General features: G+C 36.1%; 2 protein-coding genes and 2 long non-coding RNA genes across 11 annotated transcripts; all 4 read left to right on the top strand.

The window, feature by feature from the left end:
* The first annotated feature begins 971 nt into the window (after positions 1-971).
* LOC147505878 (uncharacterized) lies at positions 972-12,190 on the top strand. The gene is made up of 3 exons (XR_015220699.1): positions 972-1,110; positions 11,853-11,900; positions 12,030-12,190. It is a non-coding gene; the product is annotated as an uncharacterized LOC147505878 (long non-coding RNA).
* Positions 12,191-14,298: 2,108 nt separating this feature from the next.
* LOC147505879 (PH, RCC1 and FYVE domains-containing protein 1-like) lies at positions 14,299-21,285 on the top strand. The gene is made up of 5 exons (XM_086558270.1): positions 14,299-14,572; positions 15,029-17,014; positions 17,105-17,251; positions 19,607-20,076; positions 20,791-21,285. Exons 2-5 carry the CDS (start codon positions 15,140-15,142, stop codon positions 20,987-20,989), a joined length of 2,691 nt encoding a protein of 896 aa, XP_086414396.1. The 5' UTR covers positions 14,299-14,572; positions 15,029-15,139; the 3' UTR covers positions 20,990-21,285.
* Positions 21,286-21,429: 144 nt separating this feature from the next.
* LOC147505880 (mitochondrial ATP-independent inner membrane protease subunit 2-like) lies at positions 21,430-25,450 on the top strand. Of its 8 annotated transcripts, none has more exons than XM_086558274.1 (5): positions 21,430-21,872; positions 23,019-23,194; positions 24,304-24,487; positions 24,905-25,011; positions 25,108-25,450. In XM_086558274.1, exons 1-5 carry the CDS (start codon positions 21,801-21,803, stop codon positions 25,187-25,189), a joined length of 621 nt encoding a protein of 206 aa, XP_086414400.1. In that variant the 5' UTR covers positions 21,430-21,800; the 3' UTR covers positions 25,190-25,450. The 8 variants fall into 8 exon arrangements, with proteins under 8 accessions (XP_086414400.1, XP_086414403.1, XP_086414399.1 ...); XM_086558277.1 differs by having other exon boundaries at positions 21,491-21,872; positions 22,934-23,194; positions 24,902-25,011; XM_086558273.1 differs by having other exon boundaries at positions 21,633-21,872; positions 24,902-25,011.
* LOC147505881 (uncharacterized) lies at positions 22,288-22,815 on the top strand. Its single transcript, XR_015193505.1, has 2 exons — positions 22,288-22,407; positions 22,641-22,815. It is a non-coding gene; the product is annotated as an uncharacterized LOC147505881 (long non-coding RNA).
* Positions 25,451-25,850: the final 400 nt, after the last annotated feature.

The following is a 25,850-nucleotide window of genomic DNA, read 5'->3' on the forward strand; positions in this document are numbered from 1 at the left end:
TTTGTACATATATATTTATCGCTTAATGTGTTTTAAGTTTGTCATTCCATTTTACTCTGCAGAAATGTAGAAATGTATCGTGCAACAATTAAGTGACAAAGTTCGAACTCAAATAATTAGAGAACTTCGAGGTATGTGTATTATTCTTATCACCATTACTGTTTAGGAGGCATCCGCCAGACTTGCAACTTCATCAATCAACAGTCACACTACCCACCTTTTTTTTTAATTACACAAAGTTTGAGGCCGAAGTTCATCAATCAAGGTTAAGGAAGCAACTTCAAACTGAAGTTGTGAAAGAAATGAGGGTACAAGTATATTTTTGGGGTATGCGATAATTTTTTTTTTTACTAGCAAATTTGTTTTTGCAAAGCATGTCTTAATTTATTTTCTCACCACAAATCAAAGCATAAGTTCAACAAGCAATGGTGAGGTAGAAACTTCGACCCTCAATCTGTTAATGAAACCATGGTGCGTATATCTTCTTCCACGATTAAAAAATAATAATTGTGGATTTTTAATGAATCTTTATATATATATATATATATATATATATATATATATATATATATATATATATATATATATATATATATAGCAGCCCCCTTTGGAGCCGACCGGGGTGTCCATATCATAGGGGATTATGAGAAATCAGAAGAAAAAAAAACAAAAAACAAAACAAAATATATAGAGAATTCACGGCTAAAACCAACTGCACCTCGGCTCTTTCCAAAACCCAAACAATATTTAATCTTCTTCTCCCCTTCAAATTCTATTTTTGAAGTTCTTACAACGCCAATTATTTATAGCCTTATTTTGCAACTATTGCATAGGTTTGGTAGCACAACAGGTCATTAGTATTGTAGCTAGTATCCTTGAGTAAATTTTGTTGGCGCATCATCTTATAGTATAGGTTTGTTGCCGCAACATATTGGTCTTCAAGATTTTGTTCATGTATGCACTATATTGTCCAAATTTCTGTTTCATTTAATTTGGTTGTTTTGGCAAATTCACGAGTAATGATAGCAGCGGGATTTTCTTTAGATTTATGCACGTGAGATTCCATAGTTGCAATTTCTTGCCTCGCTTTGTTCAGTCCAGAAACGCCAGGTATTTTTTTTTTCTTGGAAAATTATATTAAATCACGCGCAGTTGTACAATCTATTTCATTCACCTTTATCTTCATATATATATGATCAAAACTAGCCTTTCCACCATTCCATTCACAAAATATGTATAGTTTTGATTAGAAATAGCAAATGGTTGAAATATTAAATATCGTTATGAAGATATAGTGGAATTTTGAAAAAGTATGAAATGGAAAGTTTCAGTTGAATAGCATGTGAATAACTAAGCATTTTGACTGTACAAAAATACAATGAAATTGGACATGATATTGTATCAGTTTACTACATAGATTTGTGTGAGATCATTTAAGGATAGTGATAAATATAAAAATGAATAGTTTACCTACGAAATGAACTACGAATCCAAAACGTAAGTAAACTAAACTTGGTACTTTTACGTGTCTATTATCAAAGCTTCTACTCTCAATGCGAATTGCACTAAATGGAGTGCGGTTCGTTCCACTCTAGTTCTCTAGCATGGATTGTTTTCTAAGTCTAACTAGTCGCTCTTAAGTCAATGAGAGCTTTTACTGAAGGGTGTTATACTTCACGATGAAACTAAAATGAGTCTACGTTGAATTTAACTACGAAAGTACTATGGAAATATGCTTGTTTTGAATCTAGATAAAGGATTAGAGGGAATTGAATCCACCTCGAATCCAACTTAATAACCTAGTATAGATTCTTGTATCTCGATTCTCACGTTCTTCTGACAGAGAAATTCGAGTTCTAATCCCTAGTGTTCATGGCATTTCTACCGAGTACTAACTAGCATGTGAAGTCGCCCACCCATTCTCATGGCTTAAACACGACTTTCTAGAGTGGAATAGATTCTACAACCAATTCTATACTAACCACTAAGTTTTCATCAAGGCTTCATCAACCCCTCTAATGGAGGTTTTAGCCTTGATTCATTAAACTAACATTTCCCATTGAATCTAAACTAGACATAATATAAAGATTCTAACTTTATGAAATTTAACTAATCTAAATTAAACAATAACAAAAATCTAATTAACAACTAAGCATTGAATAACAAGTAGTAAATGAAATTAGATCTAACAATTGTAATTGACAAATCGAAATTGAATCAAGAACAACTATTTTATTATCTAATTCAAGGGAGAACAATCATTCAATACTGAATTTAAAACAAGAATAAAACTAATTACTTTAATATAAAAACTAGATCTAGAACTAAGGTTTAATGGAGGCTAACTAATCTAATTTATTTTCTAACCTAACTATCTACCCTTAACAAAGACTTAAGCTTTTGTTCTTATACATTCAGATCCAAAATTCGTGCATGGGCTTGGAGCCATCTTTTGGGCCGAGAATCGTGCCCAAAACCCAATTCTTCAAAAAGGCCTCTTCAGCTGCAGTTGACTTCCACAGACTTTTCGTCCACTTCTGCTCCTCTGATTGGGTCAAGGCTTGGACCATTGCAAAGCTCTTTCCGAGCCGGTCGTTTTGACATAAGGTAGGCCTCAATCCGGTGGTCCGAGTCCAAAGATATGGCATTCGAAGTTCTCACGACTTTTGCTCCTTTATCTCGCTAAAAGTGGTACATTTACGCATTACAAATGGACTTTGAAGCCCTGAAATGCATAAAAACGCGTAATCAGTATTAACTCTTACTTATTATTCACATAATTGGTCTAACAAGATGATTATTAAGGGGTTAAAACTACAGTTTTGGCTCTTATCAAACCACCCCCAAACGAAGATTTTGCTTGTCCTCAAGCAAAGATGAGAAATTAGAATAAGTGACCAAAAATGGAGTTCTACTACTCGTTTATTTGAGTGCGATTGCATTGACCATATGCAACAAGGCCTTAAACCACTAGGAATTCCCTAGTGGGCCGAGTTATAACCTCGTGAGAGTTTTCCAGTGAAGGTACTCACAAACTTTATCTATACTACAACGACTAAGAAAATAAAAACTATTGTTTCCTTATTCATGCTCAACTATCTATACATCTCTCTAGCAATTGAATAAGAATAACCAAATCAAAACCTAAGTTAATATATGCATAATAATCTATCATCTACAATAAACATATACCTGATGAGTAGTACTATAAAATGTTTAGCGTTTTGTTTTACTCGGAACTTCGGAATAAGCGTCCTTAAGTAGGTTCTCACAATAATAGTCAAGAAACAACACTGATTTTTCCACTCAAGTTTCGCTACTCCGATTAATGCGACTGGGCACACTTTACCTTACAATCTCAATGACAACAAGGAAGCCGGGTCGATCAAACACATCTCCCACTTTACTATCACACTAACCTATTCCTAATTGAGCTAGAGGTCTTTATTAGGTGTTCACGGGGGATTAGGAGATGGTTTAAGAAGGAAGGAAATGGATATTCTAGAGAACAAGTCCGAGATAATAGAGTCTTCATATTATGTAACTAGAGAAAACCTTGTTATTTTCTTTTTTCTACACTTTGTTTCCATCCTTAGCCATATTTTTTCTTTTCTTTGGCCTTTGACTCCCTTTTTCTTCTATTTTTTGGAGTTTTATTTATTTTTTTTTTTCTTTTTTTTTTTTTTTTTTCTCTTTGGATGGAAACTTCTTTTCTTTATTTTCCAAGCAACTAACTAATTTTTGTTTACACGTGTTTTTCTCTTCTTCTTTCTTCCTCATTCTATTCTCGGACTTATTCTAAATTGGGTAGGTTGATTTATTCTTTTTTTTATTTTGTTTTTGTTTTTGTAACAGGGTAAAAGGAATTGTGGTGTATGGAAGGCTAAAGAAGAGGGCTCGAGTGGCGACTAGCGGAAAATAATTCATAGGTTTGAATTTCCGCTATATCGATCCAAAGAGCGCCTAAATTCTCACTTAGGATATGGTTTAGTGATCAAGCAAGTGGGCGTGTGATTTCTCTATCCGGATTTTACTTCTCCCTTGTGTCATTTCTCAAATGTTTAGCTCATATAAGGCTTTAGGCTATATTCTCACAGATTTGTAGAATAAGTACTCTAGCCTAGATTTGAAACTTTCTTGCTAACAATCATAGATACTCATGTAATATATTTATAGATAGATGCAAAGATTATTACCTACATATTAACCTAAGTTTCTAACAATTATTCCGATGCAAATGACTCACGTGAGACTTCTAGATTGTTAAGAGCATGGAGAAAAAAGAAAACAATACCAATATTCCTAAGTGTATAAAGCATACTTTTTATTTATATTTTTGAATTTTTGAAATTTTAACTAGAAAACAAGTGCACATTATACATATCTATATCCTAACAGATGTCTTAATTACACGCGTTTCTATGCCCCCAACAAAAAGCATGCTTTGTCCTCAAAGCATTTAAATAAAAAGGAAGAAAAAATACCATGGAAATGCGTGAAATTCGGAACATCTGCAAAACAAGGTTAGAATATACTAATATAGGAAATAAAAAAAAAAGGACGCTTTCTATAAGAGTTCCACCCATTATGGGGTTAACGGAATGAAATTGCTTGGGACATAAGCGCATACACTATGAGAAACTAAAACTTACCTCCACTCCCGGACATGCATATTATCTACCAATAGCATCATGGGTCTTGTATTTCAGGGCATGGCAAGTCCAACAACAATTGCTAGCAAGACCCATAAGCGGTTCCTAGCCTACGTGTGTGATCACCTCAAAACCAAGCACCATAAGTAGTGCTTTGGAACAAATCTTTGAAAGACTGTTACGGTATTATTATAGGAGATGTCATCTCAAAATTACGCCTCTGGAATAGCTATGAATGATCCGAAACTACCCGTGAAAACTGGAATTTTTCGGTCCACGGAAGTCGGTGGCTGCGCCAGATAGAGGCGAAATGCGCAATGTTAAATTCCAGTGTTTTAAGCGGGTCGCTTCTGAAGCGGGGCGCTTCTAGGTCCAGTAGATGAGGGCGGGTCGCTTCGGGCACGCGCGCCTTCGAAAGCAAAATTCAGAACAAAATATCTGAGGCCTTGAGCGAGTCGCTCTCTAGAAAGCCTTGAAATCGCTTCGGAGTTGCTGAAAATTGAAAAATGAGACGAAACGTGGGAGTGAAAGGTGAGTGATGGAAGTTAGGTGTAGTGTGGGTTGTGAGTGTAGAATGAATGAAGTTTATATAAAATCATCTTTGGAATAGATAACACCACCCCAAACAGTTTGGGAAGGTGGGATCAACATTAACTAATCACGCCTGAATGAAAATAACGACATTATATTCATATTGTCATTCAAACAACATTTCACTACAAAAGTCAAAATTAACTCACGGAATTTAACAACGTAACATCCTATCTACTAAAAATAATAAAAGACAACATCAAAACAACAAACAAGTAGAAATCTAGCTACTCTTCAAGGGGAGCGAGGTGGGGTAAGAATAGGAATTTAAGTGATCAAGAATGGAAAAACCAAACACCCCCAAAACAAATTTTTGAAAACAAAGGTTTGTAAAATTTGTTTTAAAAAAAGGGTCTTTTAAAGTCGATTCCCGACTTGCTAGATTACTATTTTTATATATCTTTAAACTTTTTTACTTTTTATGAATTAGGTTTAATATAAAGGAAAACAATAAGCAAGAAAGACATAATTCACACCATAGAAAACATGACTCAAAACCGAGAAAACATGCAAGAGTGGAAAAACGTGAATTATGTGAAGCGTGGGCTTAGGATCCGGTACTTACAGCCACACACTCCATAGGGAGGGCCGGTTACCTGAATGGTGCACTCAATAATATATTGAAATGAAAGGAAGTGCACCAAACACGAAAATTGAGTCGCTTTATAGTCGATACTTTCGAGACTTTATCTAAATATATGTATGAATATGCAGGTTTATCATATATCAACAACCGAAATAGTTGTGGATCATTCCATAAATAAATATCACAGCAAACATATCCAAACACAATCAAGCACCAAGATTTCCTAGGACCTGACCTAGTGGAATGAAAGCGAAAGCGGATAGACCTATAACATAACCCGAACATACACCTTAGGTTTCATCTTTGAACGAGAGGGTGTCCTAGTGAATAAATGTGGAAAAGTGAATGGTTGTGGAAGATATGGTGGATTGGGATAAGTTTTAGAGAAAAGCATGGAAAAAATGAGGATGTGGGTTTAGCACAAAACTCATTCATGGTGTAGTTAGGGGACCGCCTCAAGTATGAAAATGAAAGTGTCAAGTGGTTTATCCTTGGGAAGTATTTGTTTACTAGGTGGATTTAAAAATCATGAAGCCGCGGGAGAAACTAAAGGATCGAGTGCAAACTTCGAGGTTCCTTTGAAAAGGTGGAGGGTGGGGAATATTGGTGATGGAAGGTGAATGATTCTCGCCTAGAGCTCTCAAGTCCATATCATCGAAAATCTTGATATGTGCAAGACATTCCTCAATAGTTGGGTCAAAAGGATCACCGGGATAGAGATGGAAAAATTCATCTTCCGTCATAGTATCAAAGGATGTATGGTTGTTGGCAAGGGGACTCATGAAGTGGTAAAGAAGCGGTGCAAAAGAGTTGCGAAATTCTTCTTCTATTTAAATACTACCGTGGAGTCATTGTTAAAGTCGGAATTTCGAAGGAAAGGAATTTGTTAATCTGTTTCTCGGAAACATGTTTTTGAAGTAATCTTGAGCTAAGCTCTCGATCATGCTAACCTCTCCATTTGTAGATGAATCGGATATCGCGTGTCCTAGTTTTGAAAACATTTACCTCAACGAAAAGATGGCCAAAGGACAAGGACATCGAACCATCAGCGCGGTTTATGAGCCGCGTTGGCGATAACAAGAAAGGGCGCAAAAATGATAGGTACAGTCGTTAGTGACTTCGTGTCGAGGATAACGAAGTCGGTTTTGGGTAGTAAAAATTTTGGACTTTAACCAAAGACGCGTTCTCAACCACACCCCTTAGGATACTTAATAGGCCGGTCGATTAATTGCAATGTCATTTTAGTAGGTTGCATCTCCTCTAGACCTATTTGTTTATACAAATAAAATGGGAGTAAGTTAACACTAGCCCCCGTGTCTAATAAGCTGGCCGTCGTCGTGTGAGAATCTCCTAAGGTGCATTGTCGATAGGGATCGACCGGGGTCCTTGTACTTAACAATTCCATTATTTTTCGGATAAGCGTTGGGAATTGTTACTTTTTAAAAAGCGTCTTTTGGTATATTGGTCTTACGCCTAGTAGTACCTTTAACTCCTTAAGAAACTTAGCATGGTGTGGTAGCTTTTTAATAGCTTCGAGAAAGGGAAGGTTTATAGTTAGATTTTTGAAAACGTTCCTAATCTCCTCATAATTTGTATCCCTAGTTAACATGGCTAATTTTTGGGAAACGGTGTTTTCTCTCTATAATTAGCATATGGATCAACAGGATGTTTAACCTTGGCTTTTGTTTCTTAGGTTGTGGTTTAACCGGTACCTCTACAAAGGTAGGTTCTTCAGTTTCTATTTCGCATCTAGTTCAATATCCGGTGTAGGAGTATCTTGATGGGGTAACTATAGGCATAGTTACTTTGTTATCAACCACTCTTCCGAACAGTGGTGATGGCATTTTAGCTCACCCACGTTTGTAGTTTCCGTACTAATATTACCGTTTACCTCAAAGGTCGTGTTTTGTTGTTCTAGGGTTGGGTATCGCGGCCCGGAAACACGCCTTTTGGTTGGGCTTTCTCTTGGGCTAAACTGTTGGTTTAAATTATTAACAGATTGTAGAATGTGTTGGTTAAGATTGAGCCATGGTTTGGAAAAGTTGTTGGCTCACTTGTATGAAGGTGTCAAGACGATCCGGTTGTGTGGGTGTAATAGTCACGGGTGGTGGTGGATTGGCTGAACTATGTCGCGTTGATTATTTATAGCGGATTGTGATAGTTATTATTTACCTGAACGATACCTCTATTAGCATTATAATTATTATAACTATATTGACCTTGTGCTTGACCTTGTCGAGGTTGTGCTTGGTTGTTATAATTATTATAATTACCCTGACCCTGTCCTTGTTGTGGTGGAGCTTGGTTATAATTGTTTGCTTGCCTAACGTTTTGATTATTGTACCCTGGAGGTGTTACTTGTTGGTTATTTCTCCAACCGAAGTTGGGATTTTGTCTCCAAGGGGCGTTAGGTTCACTATTAATAGAACAAGAATGTTCATAGGCTATAGGACAGTGGGAGTCGGGATGCTCAGGACTCCAACAGAAACTACATGGATTTGAATTTACATTCATGACGGGGATAGGCTTTTGTTGTACCGAAATGGCCTCAACCTTTTTAGTTAGAGATTCGATTAAATTTTTAAGTTCTAGATCGGGTTTTATCTCAAACATACCGGCATAGCAGGCGGGGGATATCATGACTACCCCCCCAATTGTTATTACGTTTAGTTTGATCTTCTAAAAATTTGTAAGCCTCCGAGGCTCCTTTACTTAGGAAACTACCCCCATTCATTATGTCAAGGACTTCTTTATGATGATGTTGAAGTCCTTTGAAAAGGCGAAACTAACGTGTCTTTTGCTAGGTTATGGTGTGGACACTCTATAAGCGGTCGGTGAAACGATTCCAAGCCTCGAGAAAATGATTCATGAGGATTTTGGCCGAAAAAGTGAATCTTGGAAAGCATTTCATCCGTCTTTAGGGGTGGGTAAAAATGTTCCATAAACAACAACAAGTTTGGCCCACGAGTCCACAGAAGAATTAGGGCGGGGCGGTTAACCAAGGCGCCTTTATCAGCTAAGGTGAAGGGAAATACCCTCGGTTTAATGCTTTCCGCACCAACGGTAGGATGATGGAATGTTGTAAGGACTTGTTCAATCCCACGCGATGTGTTGGTAAGGTTTTTCATGGTCTAGACCATGGAAAACGGGTAACAATTAAATATGTTTGGGGAATTCAAAATCCCCGTTAGGGTCTGCTAGAACGATGCAAGACTTAGGGCTATCGCTCAAAGCTTTGTAGAAGTCGGAGAGGAGTCTCTCTTTCTTCACCATTATGTCGGTATGGTGTGTGTGATAGTAGTTAGAGGTGTAATGTGGGTGGTGTACTAGATAGACTTGTTTGTTGTGGTGTAATTACGTTTGTTGTTTTTTGTTAGACCGGACCTTAATCTCATGCAAGACTAAGTTGAGCTTAACTAACATGCAACACTCCAAACAATTCTGATATACTAGTATAAAACCTCTAACCGGAAAATCACGAGGTATGGAAGAAAGGAATACGATAGCGTCCTTGCTTCGCTTATGAATAAGCGTCTTGTGTAATGGCGTGTTCGGTGTATATAAGAGATTAGAACACTGAAAAACTTGACAACTTCGAAGTTCGAATCAAACCTTGGGAAATCCGAAAATTTCAAAAGGCTAAAGCTGGCGCTTCGGACTTAAGCGTGGCGGCTTCGGTTAAATTCGAAGTTCCATAACTTAGCGGGTCGGCGCTTTCTTTGAAGCGTGGCGCTGTAATAAGAAGAAAATTCCAAGAACTTAGCGGGTCAATCTCTTTTGAAGCGGCTGGCGCTTCGGTGTATTGTTGAAATTCCAAGAACATAGCGGCGGGTTGGGTTCGCCCGGTATTTTTCCCGATTTTTCGACAAAACGAATAACCACGGTATGAATCAAACAAGGGTGGGTGGGTTTAATGGGACTTAAAATGACTACTTCTACAAAGAAAACAATGCTAAAGTGCAACTAAGATGGCAGCGGCACCATTTGATAACTATAAAATGAATAGTTTACCTACTTAAATGAACTACTTAATCCAAAACGTAAGTAAAACTAAACTTGGTACTTTTACGTGTCTATTATCAAAGCTTCTACTCTCAATGCGAATTGCACTAAATGGAGTACGAAGTTCGTTCCACTCCTAGTTCTCTAGCATGGATTGTTTTCTAAGTCTAACTAGTCGCTCTTAAGTCAATGAGAGCTTTACGAAGGGTGTTATACTACGATGAAACTAAAATGAGTCTACGTTGAATTTAACTACGAGTACTATGGAAATATGCTTGTTTTTGAATCTAGATAAAGGATTAGAGGGGAATTGAATCCACCTCGAATCCAACTTAATAACCTAGTATAGATTCTTGTATCTCGATTCTCACGCTTCTTCGGACAAAATTCGAAGTTCTAATCCCTAGTGTTCATGGCATTTCTACCGAGTACTAACTAGCATGTGAAGTCGTCCACCCATTCTCATGGCGAAACACGACTTTCTAGAGTGGAATAGATTCTACAACCAATTCTATACTAACCACTAAGTTTTCATCAAGGCTTCATCAACCCCTCTAATGGAGGTTTTAGCCTTGATTCATTAAACTAACATTTCCCATTGAATCTAAACTAGACATAATATAAAGATTCTAACTTTATGAAATTTAACTAATCTAAATTAAACAATAACAAAAATCTAATTAACAACTAAGCATTGAATAACAAGTAGTAAATGAAATTAGATCTAACAATTGTAATTGACAAATCGAAATTGAATCAAGAACAACTATTTTATTATCTAATTCAAGGGAGAACAATCATTCAATACTGAATTTAAAACAAGAATAAAACTAATTACTTTAATATAAAAACTAGATCTAGAACTAAGGTTTAATGGAGGCTAACTAATCTAATTTATTTTCTAACCTAACTATCTACCCTTAACAAAGACTTAAGCTTTTGTTCTTATACATTCAGATCCAAAATTCGTGCATGGGCTTGGAGCCATGTTTTGGGCCGAAGAATCGGGCCCAAAACCCAATTCTTCGATCCAAAAGGCCTCTTCAGCTGCAGTTGACTTCCACAGACTTTTCGTCCACTTTTGCTCCTCTGATTGGGTCAAGGCTTGAACCATTGCAAAGCTCTTTCCGAGCGGTCGTTTTGACATAAGGTAGGCCTCAATCCGATGTCTGAGTCCAAAGATATGGCATTCGAAGTTCTGGCGACTTTTGCTCCTTTATCTCGCTAAAAGTGGTACATTTAAAATACATAATGGACTTTGAAGCTGAAATGCATAAAAACGCGTAATCAGTATTAACTCTTACTTATTATTCACATAATTGGTCTAACAGTATGATTATTAAGTGGTTAAAACTACAGTTTTGGGCTCTTATCAGATAGTTTCGCCAAGAACAACTATAATCAATTATGCCACCCTTTAGTTACCTACCTTCCCAAACTCCTTGCTATAAATGTTTTTTTTTCATGCGCTAGCTAACTCACTTTATACTATAAAAATGGGTTGCTTTATTATTCCCTAGAAAGACCTTAATTTCTTGAACGCCATTGAGAACATTTAAAAAAATTTCACTATTTTCTTAGTTAAGTGCATTGTGTATTCTTGAGTGATCTCTAATTTCCTTATACAAATTAATATGGGTTAAAATCAGTTGGTCATGAGTCCAATAATTGCAATAGAGCAAGCTCTACCATCCCTAAATGGTCTCATCTCTGTGCTCTTTGCACCCTCTCAATAGGAATAGGAAATTGGTTGACACTTTCTCCAAGCTTCTTACAGGTTACGTTTTGGATTATTTTTCTTTATTTCTAATGTGGTGTTTTCATTTGATAAAATTTTGTCAAGTCTATTAATATGATTAGGTTTTGAGGGTTTCTCATGTCCTTGGGCTGATATTTGTTCCTAGCTAAAGCTTTAATTTCGATTAAGTTATAGGCTTATAGCTCTAGGTAGACACGTCCCAAACATTTCGAGTGATTGCCTTAAGCACAAAGAATTGATCCTGTCTGGCTCAATGTGTCAGGATGGTGCCAAAAGAAGCAACGAATATTTCCTTGATAGAAAAAACAAAGTTGAGTTGTTTGGTAACTTATTGTTTATTCTTTTATGCAAATCTTTTTCTTTAATTTGAGTTATAAATTTAAATTTTATTATGTTAAACATCTCTCTTTCCCATCCCTCCCTCTATGTATTTTTGCAGCTATAGGGATGGTATTTGAACTCGATTGTGTTAATTGGTGGATTAATGGTGCTCTGCTATTTAGAGGGTATAAGGAATTTCAGCATGCGCTACGTATGTCAACTTGATAAGGCTTTCAAGTTTCAATGATGTAGTTTAGTAAACCATGTAGAAGTGAAAGGTTGAGCTTTTCTCAAAATGGAGAGTTCCGCTCAAGGTTTTAAAAATTGAAGTCTAAAACCATGAAGCTCCTACTTTGTAATGCTTATTATCTGGTATAAATAGCATATGAACCTTGAAAGCTATGTTGGCTTCTTTGAACTTGATATGGAACTATTTCCTTAACTATTTTCCCTCAATCCTTATATTTTAGTTTCTATTTATCCTAAACTTTACAAACATTTATTTTAGGTTGTATACATAATAATTCAAAGACTACATGCTTTCAAAGCATTTACATATTACCAAATGAATAGATGGACTTGCATAATCTTGTTTTTTTTTTTTTTTTTTTTTGATAAAGAATCTTACATCATCTTGTTGAACAACTATATTTGATCAGTTGATTAAAAAATGTCCAAATTAGTTCTCATTATCAAATTAGGCCCAAGTCGAGACTTAGCATAAATTTGTCGTGGATATATAATCTAAAATATTTCGTGCCGTAGGCACGGGCATTAACTAGTATATAACAAAACAAAACAAGATAATTTTTTACTTTCAATGTTAATTTTTTATAGTTTTCTCCATATGATAGTAGGGTTATATCAACTTATAATATTATAGAAAGCTAACAATTTGTTGAATTGTTGTAGATTATGTAAATAATTATCCATTGAACTTTGTTGAAGTCGACATCCCCGACCATATCAAAGAAGTCACTGAGAGTAAGATCCAATGTAAAGATTATCATGGATCTATGATTACTTTCTTTGAAACCTTGTTACGAACCCACTAAAAATCAATTTTTTTCTCAGAGACCATAAGAGGCATATTTCCAAAAATATTAAACAAGTACTTGTATGTAAATAGAACTTGCTCAATAAGAATATCATCCTCCATTGATTTTTCAAAATAAATGATGTTAACATTGAACTTCCTAATAAAAAAATGCAACCTTTCCATACAAAAAGTTTTGACTCGTTCATCATCAATTCGATAATGAGCAAACGGATCGTCACTACTATCATCACCACTGACCTTTGCTGAAATTCTATGTTGAATTGAGGACAACCTAATGAACTTTGTTTTAGAGTGCGACTAAAATATGTTTCATAATTTTTACCGAAAATAAATAAATAAATAAAGAGTAAAGCTCGAGAATGATTTTTTTTTTTACTTTACTAAATATTATGACTCATTTTTTTATGGGTCATCATAAAATAAGCCACAAATTTTAGAAGGGAACCACTTTTATAACTAAAAACAAACGCGCCCTCTAATAGTTATAAGGACGTACACCTCTGTTTTTCTTCCATTTCTCTCCGACTTCCCATAGATTATCATTGTCATTGTTATTGTTATTAATATCTTTTTCTATTCTATTTCTCACTCAACCAATTTCTCGGAAAAATCGCATAATCTCTAAATTACAAATTATTGTCAATGGCAATTTGATTGCAACCATAGGAGGTGAATCTCAGTTTAAACACGTTAGGCAAAACATTTTTGATTTATTTGAAAGTCATCATCAACCTTTTAATTAATTGAAATATTATTTTATTCTACATAAATAAAAACTATTTTTTTTCCCTTTCAATCGAAGGAAAGCATGATAAAGAAATATAGTAGTGGAGTTGTGGAAGCGAAAACTATAGCATTTGTTTGTTTGTTTGTTTTGTTTTTTTTTTTTTTTTTTTTTGGTGAGGTAGGGTGGTGTCTTTATTACTTTTAAAGGTATGTTTGTTTACAATAAGAAAAGTGGCGCTCTTGGAAAATTTGTGGGGGTATTTATGGAAAACCCTTTTTTATTTATTTATGTCAAGTATTGGCAATTTGGCAAACTTATGATAATTCTTTCTTTCTTAAGAATGATGCCACCCAGGAAAAATATCATCCACGGTAAAAAAATCATCACAAATAAACTTATAACAAATAATTTACCATATATTTTTTTTTCATAAAAAAATGGGAAAAGAAAAAACTTGTTTATCAAATTAAGCCCTGTTTAGGAGTGAGTGAAGTCAGCCAAAACTTCTCCCACGTATTATTTGGGCCTCTTTTTCTTATTCCCAACAATACCCTAAATGAGTTGCTGTAATTATAAAAAGCCATTAATAAAATAAAGACTGAAGAAAGGACAGTAATGTAAACTTGCTTTTCGGCTTGGCTTTGTAGGACCAAACACCTGCTCAAATCTCCTGAGTTGAGAAAAAGAATAGTCTCATTTTTCTCCATGCAAACTAATCATAATACTCCATGGAAGAAAAATGGCGTTTGATCTGAATGGAACATGTTGATTTGTTAGATCAAAAGTTAATACATTGCGGTATATTTTTATATTGGGTGCTGTTAGAAGTCATTGCAATTTGTTCTGTGAGATTCTGAACGTGATAATATAGCAAGTGAGTTCTCATTTTGTTTCTCTCATGTTAAAAATTAAATCTTTATTATGAATTGAGTTGATATTGTGATTTGTTAATGATGAACGTTATGTGTAATAGCATCAAATGCACATTGTCACCCAGTATATATGTACAAACTAAATCAGTGGAAATGAAGAAATGGACTAAATTCCATCAAGAATGGATATTTCACAAGGTGACTGCTGATAATTTAAGATTGGAGGAAGAAGAACCGAAATTCTATGATGGAAATAATAGTCTAGTACTTTATGCAATGACACCCTTCCATATAAAGTCATTTATCTTATTTTATCTCCACAACCACCACAGATTCACACAGTGCACTGAAGCCCCGATGAGTAATCACCAAAATCTGCTGATAATTGCAGTGTGTTTGTCTCTGAGTACGACTGCACTGTAGATGATTTAAGTTTTTTGTGCCTGTAAATTATTCAGGTCCTTGATGGTGGAGACATTCTTCAAAATGGTCGTCATTCCTAAGTCTTCCCTGTAGTCTTTAACACAAAGGACTTGACAGGCTCAGATGTGGGCTCAGTTCGTGCAAGTATGTCCAGAACAAGTACAGATGGTTTTCGCTTTAGTGTTTCAAGTCAAGGTTCAGGACCAGATGACACGGAGTCTTTGGGGGACGTGTATGTCTGGGGCGCAGTCTGGTCTGACGGGATAACTAATAATTCTGGGAGTCCTCACCTTTCAAAAACTGATGTGCTACTTCCCAAGCCCTTAAAGTCAAATGTGGTTTTAGATGTTCATCAGATTGCTTGTGGTGTTAGACATGCGGCTCTTGTTACAAGGCAAGGAGAGGTTTTCACTTGGGGAGAGGAATCTAGAGGGAGGCTTGGACATGGCATTGATAAAGATTTCAGCCGCCCACAACTTGTTGAATTTTTAGCAGTTAACCAAGTGGAATATGTTGCATGTGGTGAGTATCACACATGTGCTACATCTGTGGCTGGTGATTTGTTTATTTGGGGGGATGGTACCCTGAGTGCAGCTCTTGGCCATACCACTGACATCAATCATTGGTTACCGAAGAGAGTTTCTGGTCCACTGGAAGGACTTCAAGTTTTGTCCATTGCGTGCGGCACATGGCATTCCGCACTGGCAACTTCTAATGGAAAGTTATTTACATTCGGTGATGGAACATTCGGTGTTTTGGGCCATGGGAATCGAGATAGTGTTACATACCCAAGGGAGGTTGAAACTTTGAGTGGACTAAAGACAGTTAAGGTTGCATGTGGAGTATGGCATACTGCCGCAATAGTAGAGGTAATAGAACAAACTGGAGAAAATTCATTGAACAAATTGTTCACCTGGGGTGATGGTGACAAACACCGGTTGGGTCATGGAGACAAAGAAGCACGCCTGATCCCCACTTTTATTTCATCACTTAATGATTATAATTTCCAACAGGTTTCATGTGGACATAATGTTACTGTTGCTCTGACAATATCTGGACATGTTTTTACCATGGGGAGTAATGTATATGGTGAAGTTGGAAATCCAGCATGCGATGGCAAGATACCCTGTTTGGTAAAAGACAAATTAACGGGTCAGTTTATTGAAGAGATTTCGTGTGGTGCATACCATGTTGCCGTCCTAACAACAAGAAACGAAGTATTCACTTGGGGTAGGGGTGCCAATGGAAGATTAGGACATGGTGACATGGAAGATCGAAAAGCTCCAACTCTAGTTGAAGCACTAAAAGATAAGCTCGTGAAAAGTGTATGCTGTGGCTCCAACTTTACTACAAGTATATGCATCCATAAGTGGGTATCTGGGGCAGATCAATCATTCTGCTCTGGATGTCGACAAGCGTTTGGTTTTACTAGAAAGAGGCGTAATTGTTACAACTGCGGCCTAGTATACTGCCATTCTTGCAGTTCCAAAAAAACACTGCGAGCTGCATTAGCTCCAACTCCTGACAAACCGTACCGCGTATGTGATCCTTGTTATGCAAAACTAAAAGCAACTGAAGATGGTAACACCTCTGCTTTTACTAGGAGGAGTGTCACACCTCAACGATCAGTAGAAAACAGGGGGAGATTTGATGGGATTGATGCACGCTCTTCAAAAGTTCTATTGTCTCCCAGTGTGGAACCAGTGAAATACCTCGAGGTTAAGTCAGTAAAAGATGGGAAATCTGATTCTTTTTCCGTAATACGAGCTTCTCTAGTTCCATCGCTCTTACAGCTGAAAGATATTGCTTTCCCTAGTAGATTTAGTGCACTTCAAGATGCTTCAACACCGGTTTCTACTTCAATTCCTCAGCCAACACTGAACACAAGACCTGCTTCACCATACTCAAGAAAGCCAAGCCCTCCACGCTCTCCAGTTCATGCTTTTTCAAAGAGTGCTGTTGATACCCTAAAAAAGACGAACGAACTCTTGAACCTAGAAATCTTTAACTTGCAAAACGAGGTGAGTAACGAGATCTCTCTCAGAATTCTAATGCTGTTGGTTTTGTCTCTCTAGTCTTTATTGATTGCGTATTTGTGTTGTTATCTTTAGCTTAAAAGTTTGAGACAGAAGTCTGAAATTCAAGACGTCGAGTTACACAAATCCGAAGTTAGAGCTCAAGAAGCTGCTTCTTTGGCTGAACAGAATTCTTCCAAGCTCACAGAAGCCAAGGAAGTGCTTAAGTCTATCACAACCCAGGTATTTTATTCTCAATTCAATCTACTTAGTAACTTCTTTATATAGTTGGTCCATGTTTGATTCCCTAAAACATCCCCTGCTTCAAGAAGACAGATCATTAGATATCTCACATTTTTTTTTATTATTTATTTATAATAAATATGTAAGTGGAAAGTTTGCGTGATGTAGCAAAAGCATACAAAAAAAAAGCATCAGCATTATAATATCCATTCAGAGAGATATTGGAGAAGAGGGATTCCAACTTTATATAGGTTTCACACCCTCCAAGAGTCACCTCTGATCCATCTTAAATGTGTGGAGGAGTTGGAGGACTAGGAGGACCCCCGTCGTGTTTCCTTAATTTTGTCAGAGTCCCGAGACTCATTTGACAATGCTCCAGTGATTCAAACCTCCAGCATAAAGCACATAATGCTGCATAGTGCTCTGGCAAGGTGTTCTACCCAGGATTAACATTAGACAACTTTCACACCACTGATAGACTCAATCAACATTTATCACAGGGTAACGACTGATCCAGCAATTCCCAGTTTGTTGAGCACTAACCCTACTAACCTGAGTTCTCATGACATTAAAAATGATTCTTTTTTTTCCAGCAATCATATCAGGATCTGTAAGTCTAGGTTGGTTTACTTCTTGTCCCACTTTTGTCCTGTCAAAAATGAATTTTCTGTTCATTCCAGGTAGTTGGTTCCGTGATTTCCATCAGGTTTGACTAATGTGAGTTGAAGGCTTAGGGGGGTGTTTGTTTTTTGCTACTTATAAGTGCTTGCAACTTGTATGTTTGTGAAAGTCAAGTTTTTCTACTTACATTTTTGGCACTTATAAGTAGCAAAATATACCAAAATAAAAGGTCTACTACTTATAAGTAGCTGAAAAACAAACATCCAAAAAAAGTGGTCTATCACTTACAGTGATGATAAGTGGTAAGGGACTTATAAAATCAACCCGATTAATTTTATCCTTTATGATAAGATTATAATTCACCTCCTAGCATGTAGCAACATCGATTAAGTTTTTCCCTTTTTCTTTTTTAATTGGGAAAAGGGAAAAGACCTTCCAAGAAAGAGGAAGAGGAGGAGAAGTATCCTCCATCAAATTAGGTGGCGTTTTTGTGGATTCTGAATTTCAAACAATATCCTACTGATAGAAACCCTCATCCAGTGACCTTTTCTATATGTAAAAGAGGAGAAAAGGCAGTCCAAGGATGAAAAACTACAGTGAACAGGTTATCTTGTTGTAGGCAGTCCAATGATTTGAACATAACTCAAACACGAAGTGTTTGTGGAAAACTTATGGATCTGTTGCCACCTTTACACAGGCTATTAAAACCAACAACGTATTTCACCAAGCGAGGCGTACCACAGGGATTTTGTATGGTGTGGGTGCATCAATATGAAACCTTAAGGTTTCTAGTAATTGCAGGCCGCACTGGTAAGCTGAGACCAGCTTTTGTGAAGCATTGGTTTGGAGATAGAAATTATTTTTCTAGATCTCCCTGTTCAATACCAATTCCACATCAATCATATGCTGAACTGTATATAATCAAAAGCAGAAATAAGAAAGAGAAAAGATCAAGAATATGAGAGAATGGGATGAGCCATGCAGCAGTTGCATTATGATAATGCGGCCCTTATCTGGAGTTAAATACTACTTTATATAAGTGATACTTTTGAAATAAAGACAAACTAATCATTATAATCTTCACATCGTACATCTCATAGGATTGATACTTTTTCCTCCTAATTTACTCGAAGGCAGAGTTTATGAATCTACTCTTTTAGGTTTGTAGAAAATGGACGCCCTTACACAAACTTAAATCCTGTAACTAGCGTTCATGCAACTCAGCATATAAATAAGGGAAAACATATGAAGCAGGCTCCGCGAAAGTCAAGCAACCCTAGATCCTAATTGCCATCCACAAGGTAATACTGCAATGCACTTGCACATTCTTAAAAGCAGAAATGGTAGTCTTCTCAAGAATTAAATACTAGCATAAAGAAGAGGTTCACGCGAAAGATTTCCCATAGAAAGTGGATAACTTCTTTCTCAGAAGAAATAAACTTGCTAGCATACATGCTACATATCAATGCATGCTATTCAACTTTTATAGCCATATCAATAGCCACCAGTTATTTTTTCATCCTCGATATATTTTATTTGTTAGTTTATTTTTATTTTTTATATTTTCGTTTTTAAAAGCCAAATCCATATTGCTATGTAATTTTTGGTGGCTTAGTGGTGAATGTTATCCTGATGGATATGTAATCATTTTTATGTGTAACCCAGTTCCACATTCTTTCTGTTCTTTTTATACCAGCTCCTCCTAACTATATCATTTTCTTGCATGTCAATCAGTTAAAGGCTATGACGGAGAAATTACCTCCTGAGGTTTATGATGGTGTGAACTTCAAAGCGCTGCATATCAAACTAGAATTCTTGTTTAATACAAAGGAAAATGACGCTTCAGAAGTTTCTATTTCATTGCCAAGCGACTGTTTAGAACCTGAAGAAATTTTTTTGCTTGATAAACTTCAGCTAGTCAGTACATCCTCTGCTAACATACAAGTTCAGAAGATGGATGACACTGCTAATACTGCAGTTGCTGCTGACCTATCACAGAGTGCTGAAAGCAATGGACTGTCTGGTTCTCATAGCGAGGAGGCTGGCTCTCACCAAAGCGTTGAGAACAGTTCCAGCAAACCAAGAGTTCCAACCGCAAGCAATGAAGGACAAAGACCATTGATTGAGCAATTTGAACCTGGTGTGTATATAACACTTGTTCAACTTGCGAATGGCACTAAGTTATTCAAACGAGTTAGATTCAGGTACTTACTGACCTAATTAGTTTCTTCATCATTACAAAAGGGATACAGTGTTACCATGTGTTATAGTTGAGTTTCCTTACTTCTATACTATGAATGTTCATTGATTTTAGATTATGTTTATGAATGACTAATTCAATCCACTCGTATACCTATATTCTTCTCAATCCCAAACTGAAAGTTCCAATCCTCTTCGGTTGGTTCAAATAGAATTAATACCTTCTTGGTATCCTATGCTCTTTACAAACACGATATGTTTGATTTTTACTGATAAAACTTACTGCATATCGAGTGTCTGACTCTGAATAAGGAAAAACTAATGAATCGACTAACTAACCATTGGAGGCTACCACATCGTCCTATGATTCTGCGTCTGACCATCAAGTTTGGTGATCCATTTGTTGGTCTCCAAACCTGTGAATTCCATGAAAACAATTCAAGTTAAAAGTGAAAAAGGGAAAATAAACAAAGAGACAAGGGAAAACTTGTGGTTTATGGAATATGTGTTTTGTATATTTTCTTCATACTAGCTGTTGTGCATTATCAACTGCATAATTTTACTATTCTGAGTAGAGCTATACAAAGCAATGATACAAGTGTATTCAGTAATTTTGTGGTAAGCAATATTTTGATTAGCTCTTATTAGTGTTCATTTCTAGTTTAATTGATTTCCTATTTATCTGTAATTAATCATAAGCACATCCAATGTGTCTGTAGCAAACGAAGGTTCAATGAGCAGCAAGCAGGAGACTGGTGGAGAGAGAACAGTAGCAGAGTGCTGCAGAAGTACAATAACCAAGATACAGAAGCTTCTGTATCCAGATCATCTGTCAGTGCAGCGTCTTCGTCTTCGACAGCAGAAGAGTCAGTGACATCTTCTTTAATATCGGATCCTGACTTAAATGATAAAAAATAAGGGAGAAAAGGTTGGAATGAAAATAAAGCCACTCCCGACTACATAATGAATATAGAAACAACCATCTTTGCATTCTGAAAGAGAAGTTGAGGCCAGTCTTCATTTCTTTCTGAAGCTCAAGCAATTTTGTAGGACAAGCTTTTATTTAATTATTTAATTTTTTATTGCTTCATTCCTTATTGCCAATGTTACTACTGTAGTGTACAGCAGACGAAATTCCTGCACTGTCAGACATTTTTATTGGCGTGTTCATGTGACTGTAGAGTTCTAAGTAATTTGCTGTCTCACCTGCCAAATCTGCTAGTGAACGTAACACATAACATGATGGCAACTGGACATACTCACATACCCAAGTTATGCAAAAATGGCATATAGAAGCACTTTGATATTTTAACACATGCCATTTGCATATGAAGTTATTTTCCGAAAACAAAAAATTTGCCGAGAGAAAAAACAAAACCTACAAGTATGTATGACTTATCCTCACAAGTCACATCAGGGCATATAGATCTATATTTGTCCACGTGTCTCTCCAACCTCCCTTTATTCCACTCTAATAAAACTAAACGGTCTCGATTAAATCTCTTACCAAGTAGGACCCACACATCAACAGTCCATATTACTCCACATCAAAACTCATTTTGCTATACAAGTCTTTTATTTATTTATTTTTTTTGCTGTAAAACAGAAAGTTGTTTTCGGGTAATTTTGAGGAAGGAGAAATAAAAAGGGGGCTTTTTGATGTTTTGATTATTTTTTCATGGCAAGATTTTGAAGCTGATATTATTAACAAAAGTGTAGTGGTGGGCAAATGGTTTCTTATGGGACTTGGTTTCGGTACTTAGCTAGCAAGCTTGAATACTCTGCTTCTCTTAGTTGGAAGGTAATTTTTTTTTTTTTTTTTAATTTGGTTTTGTTCGGGGTGTTTTTTTATGCTTTGATGAATGAAATTTACTGTTTTGGTGTAAAGGGGTTGTTGATTTATGGTGATTTTCATGGATTGAGTGTGTTTTTGTTGATATGTAGGCTTGTTAGTTGGTGGGTATTCGTTTTTTTAGTTGATTGTAATGGAGTTAGATTAAAGTTTGGATTTTTTTTTGCCAAATGGGCATTTTAAGAGATAAAAGGGATCAGTCTTTTGACTGGGTGAATGTGAATAGTTGACATATATGATGAGTCCTGAAATGGGTAGGTTTTAGATTTCTTAGGTTTGTTTTGTTGGTTGAGTACAATCTCTCATTGTTTTTTGAAATGCGAGTTACTAGATGCAGCTTTTTTATGATTATGATTGGTTTAAGGTTTGCCCATATGCCATAGTCAGTGAAAGAGTTACTAGCTTTGTGGTACTTGAGATGATTTGGGGTGATGTGGTGTATTTGATTGGAATGGAACAAGATAAGTTTTGAGGGGGTGGCGGTGTGTGTTTGGAGTAGGTAATATTGTAGTTTAAGGGTGTATTATTTTTTGGGTCAAAATTCAAGTGGAGACGCAGGGTAATTCCTTTTGAGCACTTTATTTTCAGTTGGGTGTCGTTCATGAGATGAGAGAAGTCCTGATTGTTTAGTTATCATTTGATTACCTTTTTTTTTTTTTTTTTTCTCTTCCTTGTATTGTTTGCATCTCAAAACACACATTTTTATGTTTGGATAAGCTGTAAATTTTATTCAGTCAAAAGTCACAGTGGCCATAACAGCTCAGGGCCTCAGGATGACCAATGCCAATCTCATGTATGATGTATCTTCAATGTCTGAAATAGCATAGTCTTCCAATCTGTGTAACTTTCAATTGGCTATATATAATAAGATTATCTATTACTGTTTGAAAAAGAATGTGAAATTTTGTTATTAATGCCTTGCTCTTGGTTGATGACCCAAGGACTTATTTATTATTCTATCATGCCTCCTGCCTTTTGTTCATGCTGAATCATTTTACTGTTTATTGTAGACAGTGTGTTGTTTTTGAATCTCATCTTATTGGAGGTTACTGGTTTGCTTAGAAGTAGCATGACTAAGTCGTTGCTGTGATGCAGAGCTATAAAGTTGGTCAAATAACTAACAGGGACTTAAGTGACACGATCTGGAGAAATCTATTTCAGGGAAAACTGACGTATTTGCATCATTGGAACAAAGGAGAAGAGATGGCCCCTACCATAGGAGCACAGGGGGGAACTCTTCTTGTTAGGAAACTACCACATGCAGATCCAACGTAATTTCACTCACCCATTTTAATATTGAAAACAGAAATATCAGTTATTGTTAGATAGATTTATTCTTTGATTGTTCAACAAATTGCTAGATACAACGTAATGTGGTTGTGAAAGTTAAATATTCAGAATATTTGCTGTTGGTATAATATCTTCAACTGTGTTTTGAAAAAATTAAATGCATCATCTCTGCAGAAAATAAATTATACTGTTCTATTATAGTGATGTATATTACAAGTTTAACTTTTATTGTTTAAGGTGGCTCATCTTGGTTATGTCCTACTTTTCATATGGCCAACTCTAAGCTGATTATAGCTACTGTAATTCATTAAACAGCATCGATAAGTTGTTTCATTTGATGGTTGCCATCTCTTTCTTTCATTTTTCCTTTTGCTCCGTGAAACAAGAATTAGGTTATTCAAAAAAAAAGTTAGTCAAATAAACCTCTGAGTAGAAAGTTAAAGGAGAGAGAGAATACACCAAACCCTACCTGGTATCTGTTAGCAGCACCTGGTCCCACTTGGTTTCTAAGAACTCAAAAGTATACTCTCTGAATACTTTTAGACCAAGCTTAGAATATCCAATATATATATGAATAAATATCAGCAATATAGAACAGTTTTTGGGGAACTCGATACAGATATCTCCGATGTATCTCCACTCATATTATCTCCCTTTCTCAAAATCAGGACTGGCTTTTGATTTTTGGCAATTTTCTGATATAATTCGTTTTCAGGGGTCTATATCTTAGACAAATATGGACATTTATCTTACCCTGCTTTGGACAACCAATGCAATGGATTCTTTATAGCTAGATCAGCCTCTTCTTGCTTTGCACCAACACCTTCAAAACAACAACAATCCCACTGAAGTGTTTTTTTAAAGTTGGAACAACAAAAGCCCCTTTATACTGTTTTAATGTTTAAGCTGCAGAGCTGGCATTCAAAGCTACTTTAATGAGGATTTCTTGGTTTCAGCTGTCAAGCATACTTTGTCTTTCATCTGATATCATCAGATTATCCTATGCAATATTTCGAAGTTCGTTTTGCTTTTTGCTGGTTCATTTTTGTTGGTAGCTTTCCTTATGCTTATAGTTTTTTTTTTATAACAGGCGTGTTTTTGTTGGAGATGTTGTTTTGGTAAAAGATCCTGAGAAACCAGATGACTATCTTGTCAGAAGATTAGCTGCGATTGAAGGGTACGAAATGGTTTCTAGTGACGAGAAAGATGAGCCTTTTGTTCTCGAGAAGGATGAATGCTGGATTGTGTCTGACAACGAAGCTGTGAAAGCTAAGGTAGATGACAATACTTATTTCGGAATTTTTTGAGATAGAAATTGGATGAGTGTCATATCTTATTATACTACTGGTGGATGTACGTGGATCCATGTGATGTGCAAATAATGAAATTGATAAGTTTTAAGTAGTGATGAAATTTCATTTATTTAAAATCTCTTTGGGAGTTTGGGTAATAAAGTAATAAGAAAGATTGTTGAAGTGTAATAATATATCTATAGATACTTCAACGTATAGATTTACAAAAAGAACATATAGATCTACATTGGCATCCACGAACTCCATTATAGATCATATAAATCACATCATCATTTCTTTCCACCACCCTGAAGGATTGGATAAGATTTATGTGTATTTTGAGATGTGTATTTTGAGACATTTCTTGATGATCTTGTTCTGGACTTCCTTTGAAAGCAGGAAGCCAAGGATAGTCGGACATTTGGCCCTCTTCCTATGACCGACATTGTTGGCAGAGTCATATATTGCTTGCGAACAGCCATAGACCATGGCCCCGTGCAGAACAGGTAATAACTATTCCGTTAAATCTCTCAATTCAGCTCTATGTTTGTTTCTTAGACAGATGTATTAGAGATTGTTTAACCTTCATATGTTTATTCCAGTCAATTCAGCATGCGAAGGGATTCTCCAGTTATCGAAGTTGAATTGGATGTTGATGAAATGGCAAAGAATCACAAAGCATAGATTTGGTGCAGATTGAAGAAAACCCGCGCAAAATGTTAAATTCTCCTGGTTATACTTTGTTTAATGGTTTCTAGCAGATTCCCGAATTTAGGAGCCTGTTTTGTGTGCTCTACTTCAATCGAATAAGAGCGGATGGAAATTTAAGTTGCAAACTCGTGTGAGTTTGTATTGTCTTAATTTTGATCAGCTTACATTGTATTGAGATTCAGTTTTTGACTCATCTAAAGTAGTGAAAACAAGAGTTCATCTGCCTTTCTTCAATTTTGTGTTTGTGTATGCTCTGATGCTCTGTCTCCTTGTTGGATAATATTGCAAGTGTTACACGTTTCACATTTCCCTTCCTAGGCGGTTTCATAACTCACGTAGATCAAAGTGCAATAAAAAGTCCAGTCTTGCCATGTACTTTGTTTGAAGTCTTGTATGAATCGGGAAAGGTTCCCAAGAAAATTATGTGCGGGAAAATTTCGTATCTTAAATTTCATCAATTTTGGTTCTTTACACATTCTTTGTTAATAAAGCTAATCCCATCTCCTCTTTATATTGGACTTCTTTGGTGAGCCAAACAATTTTTTTTTACACTTATATTTTCTCAATCGAGTAGAATTATTATTATAATTTAATATACACAAGATTATACACGGTGAGGGAGCTCGATCCGCCT

The sequence above is a fragment of the Coptis chinensis genome, chromosome 4 (genome assembly GCF_015680905.1).
Source record: "Coptis chinensis isolate HL-2020 chromosome 4, ASM1568090v1, whole genome shotgun sequence".
Lineage (NCBI taxonomy): Eukaryota > Viridiplantae > Streptophyta > Magnoliopsida > Ranunculales > Ranunculaceae > Coptis > Coptis chinensis.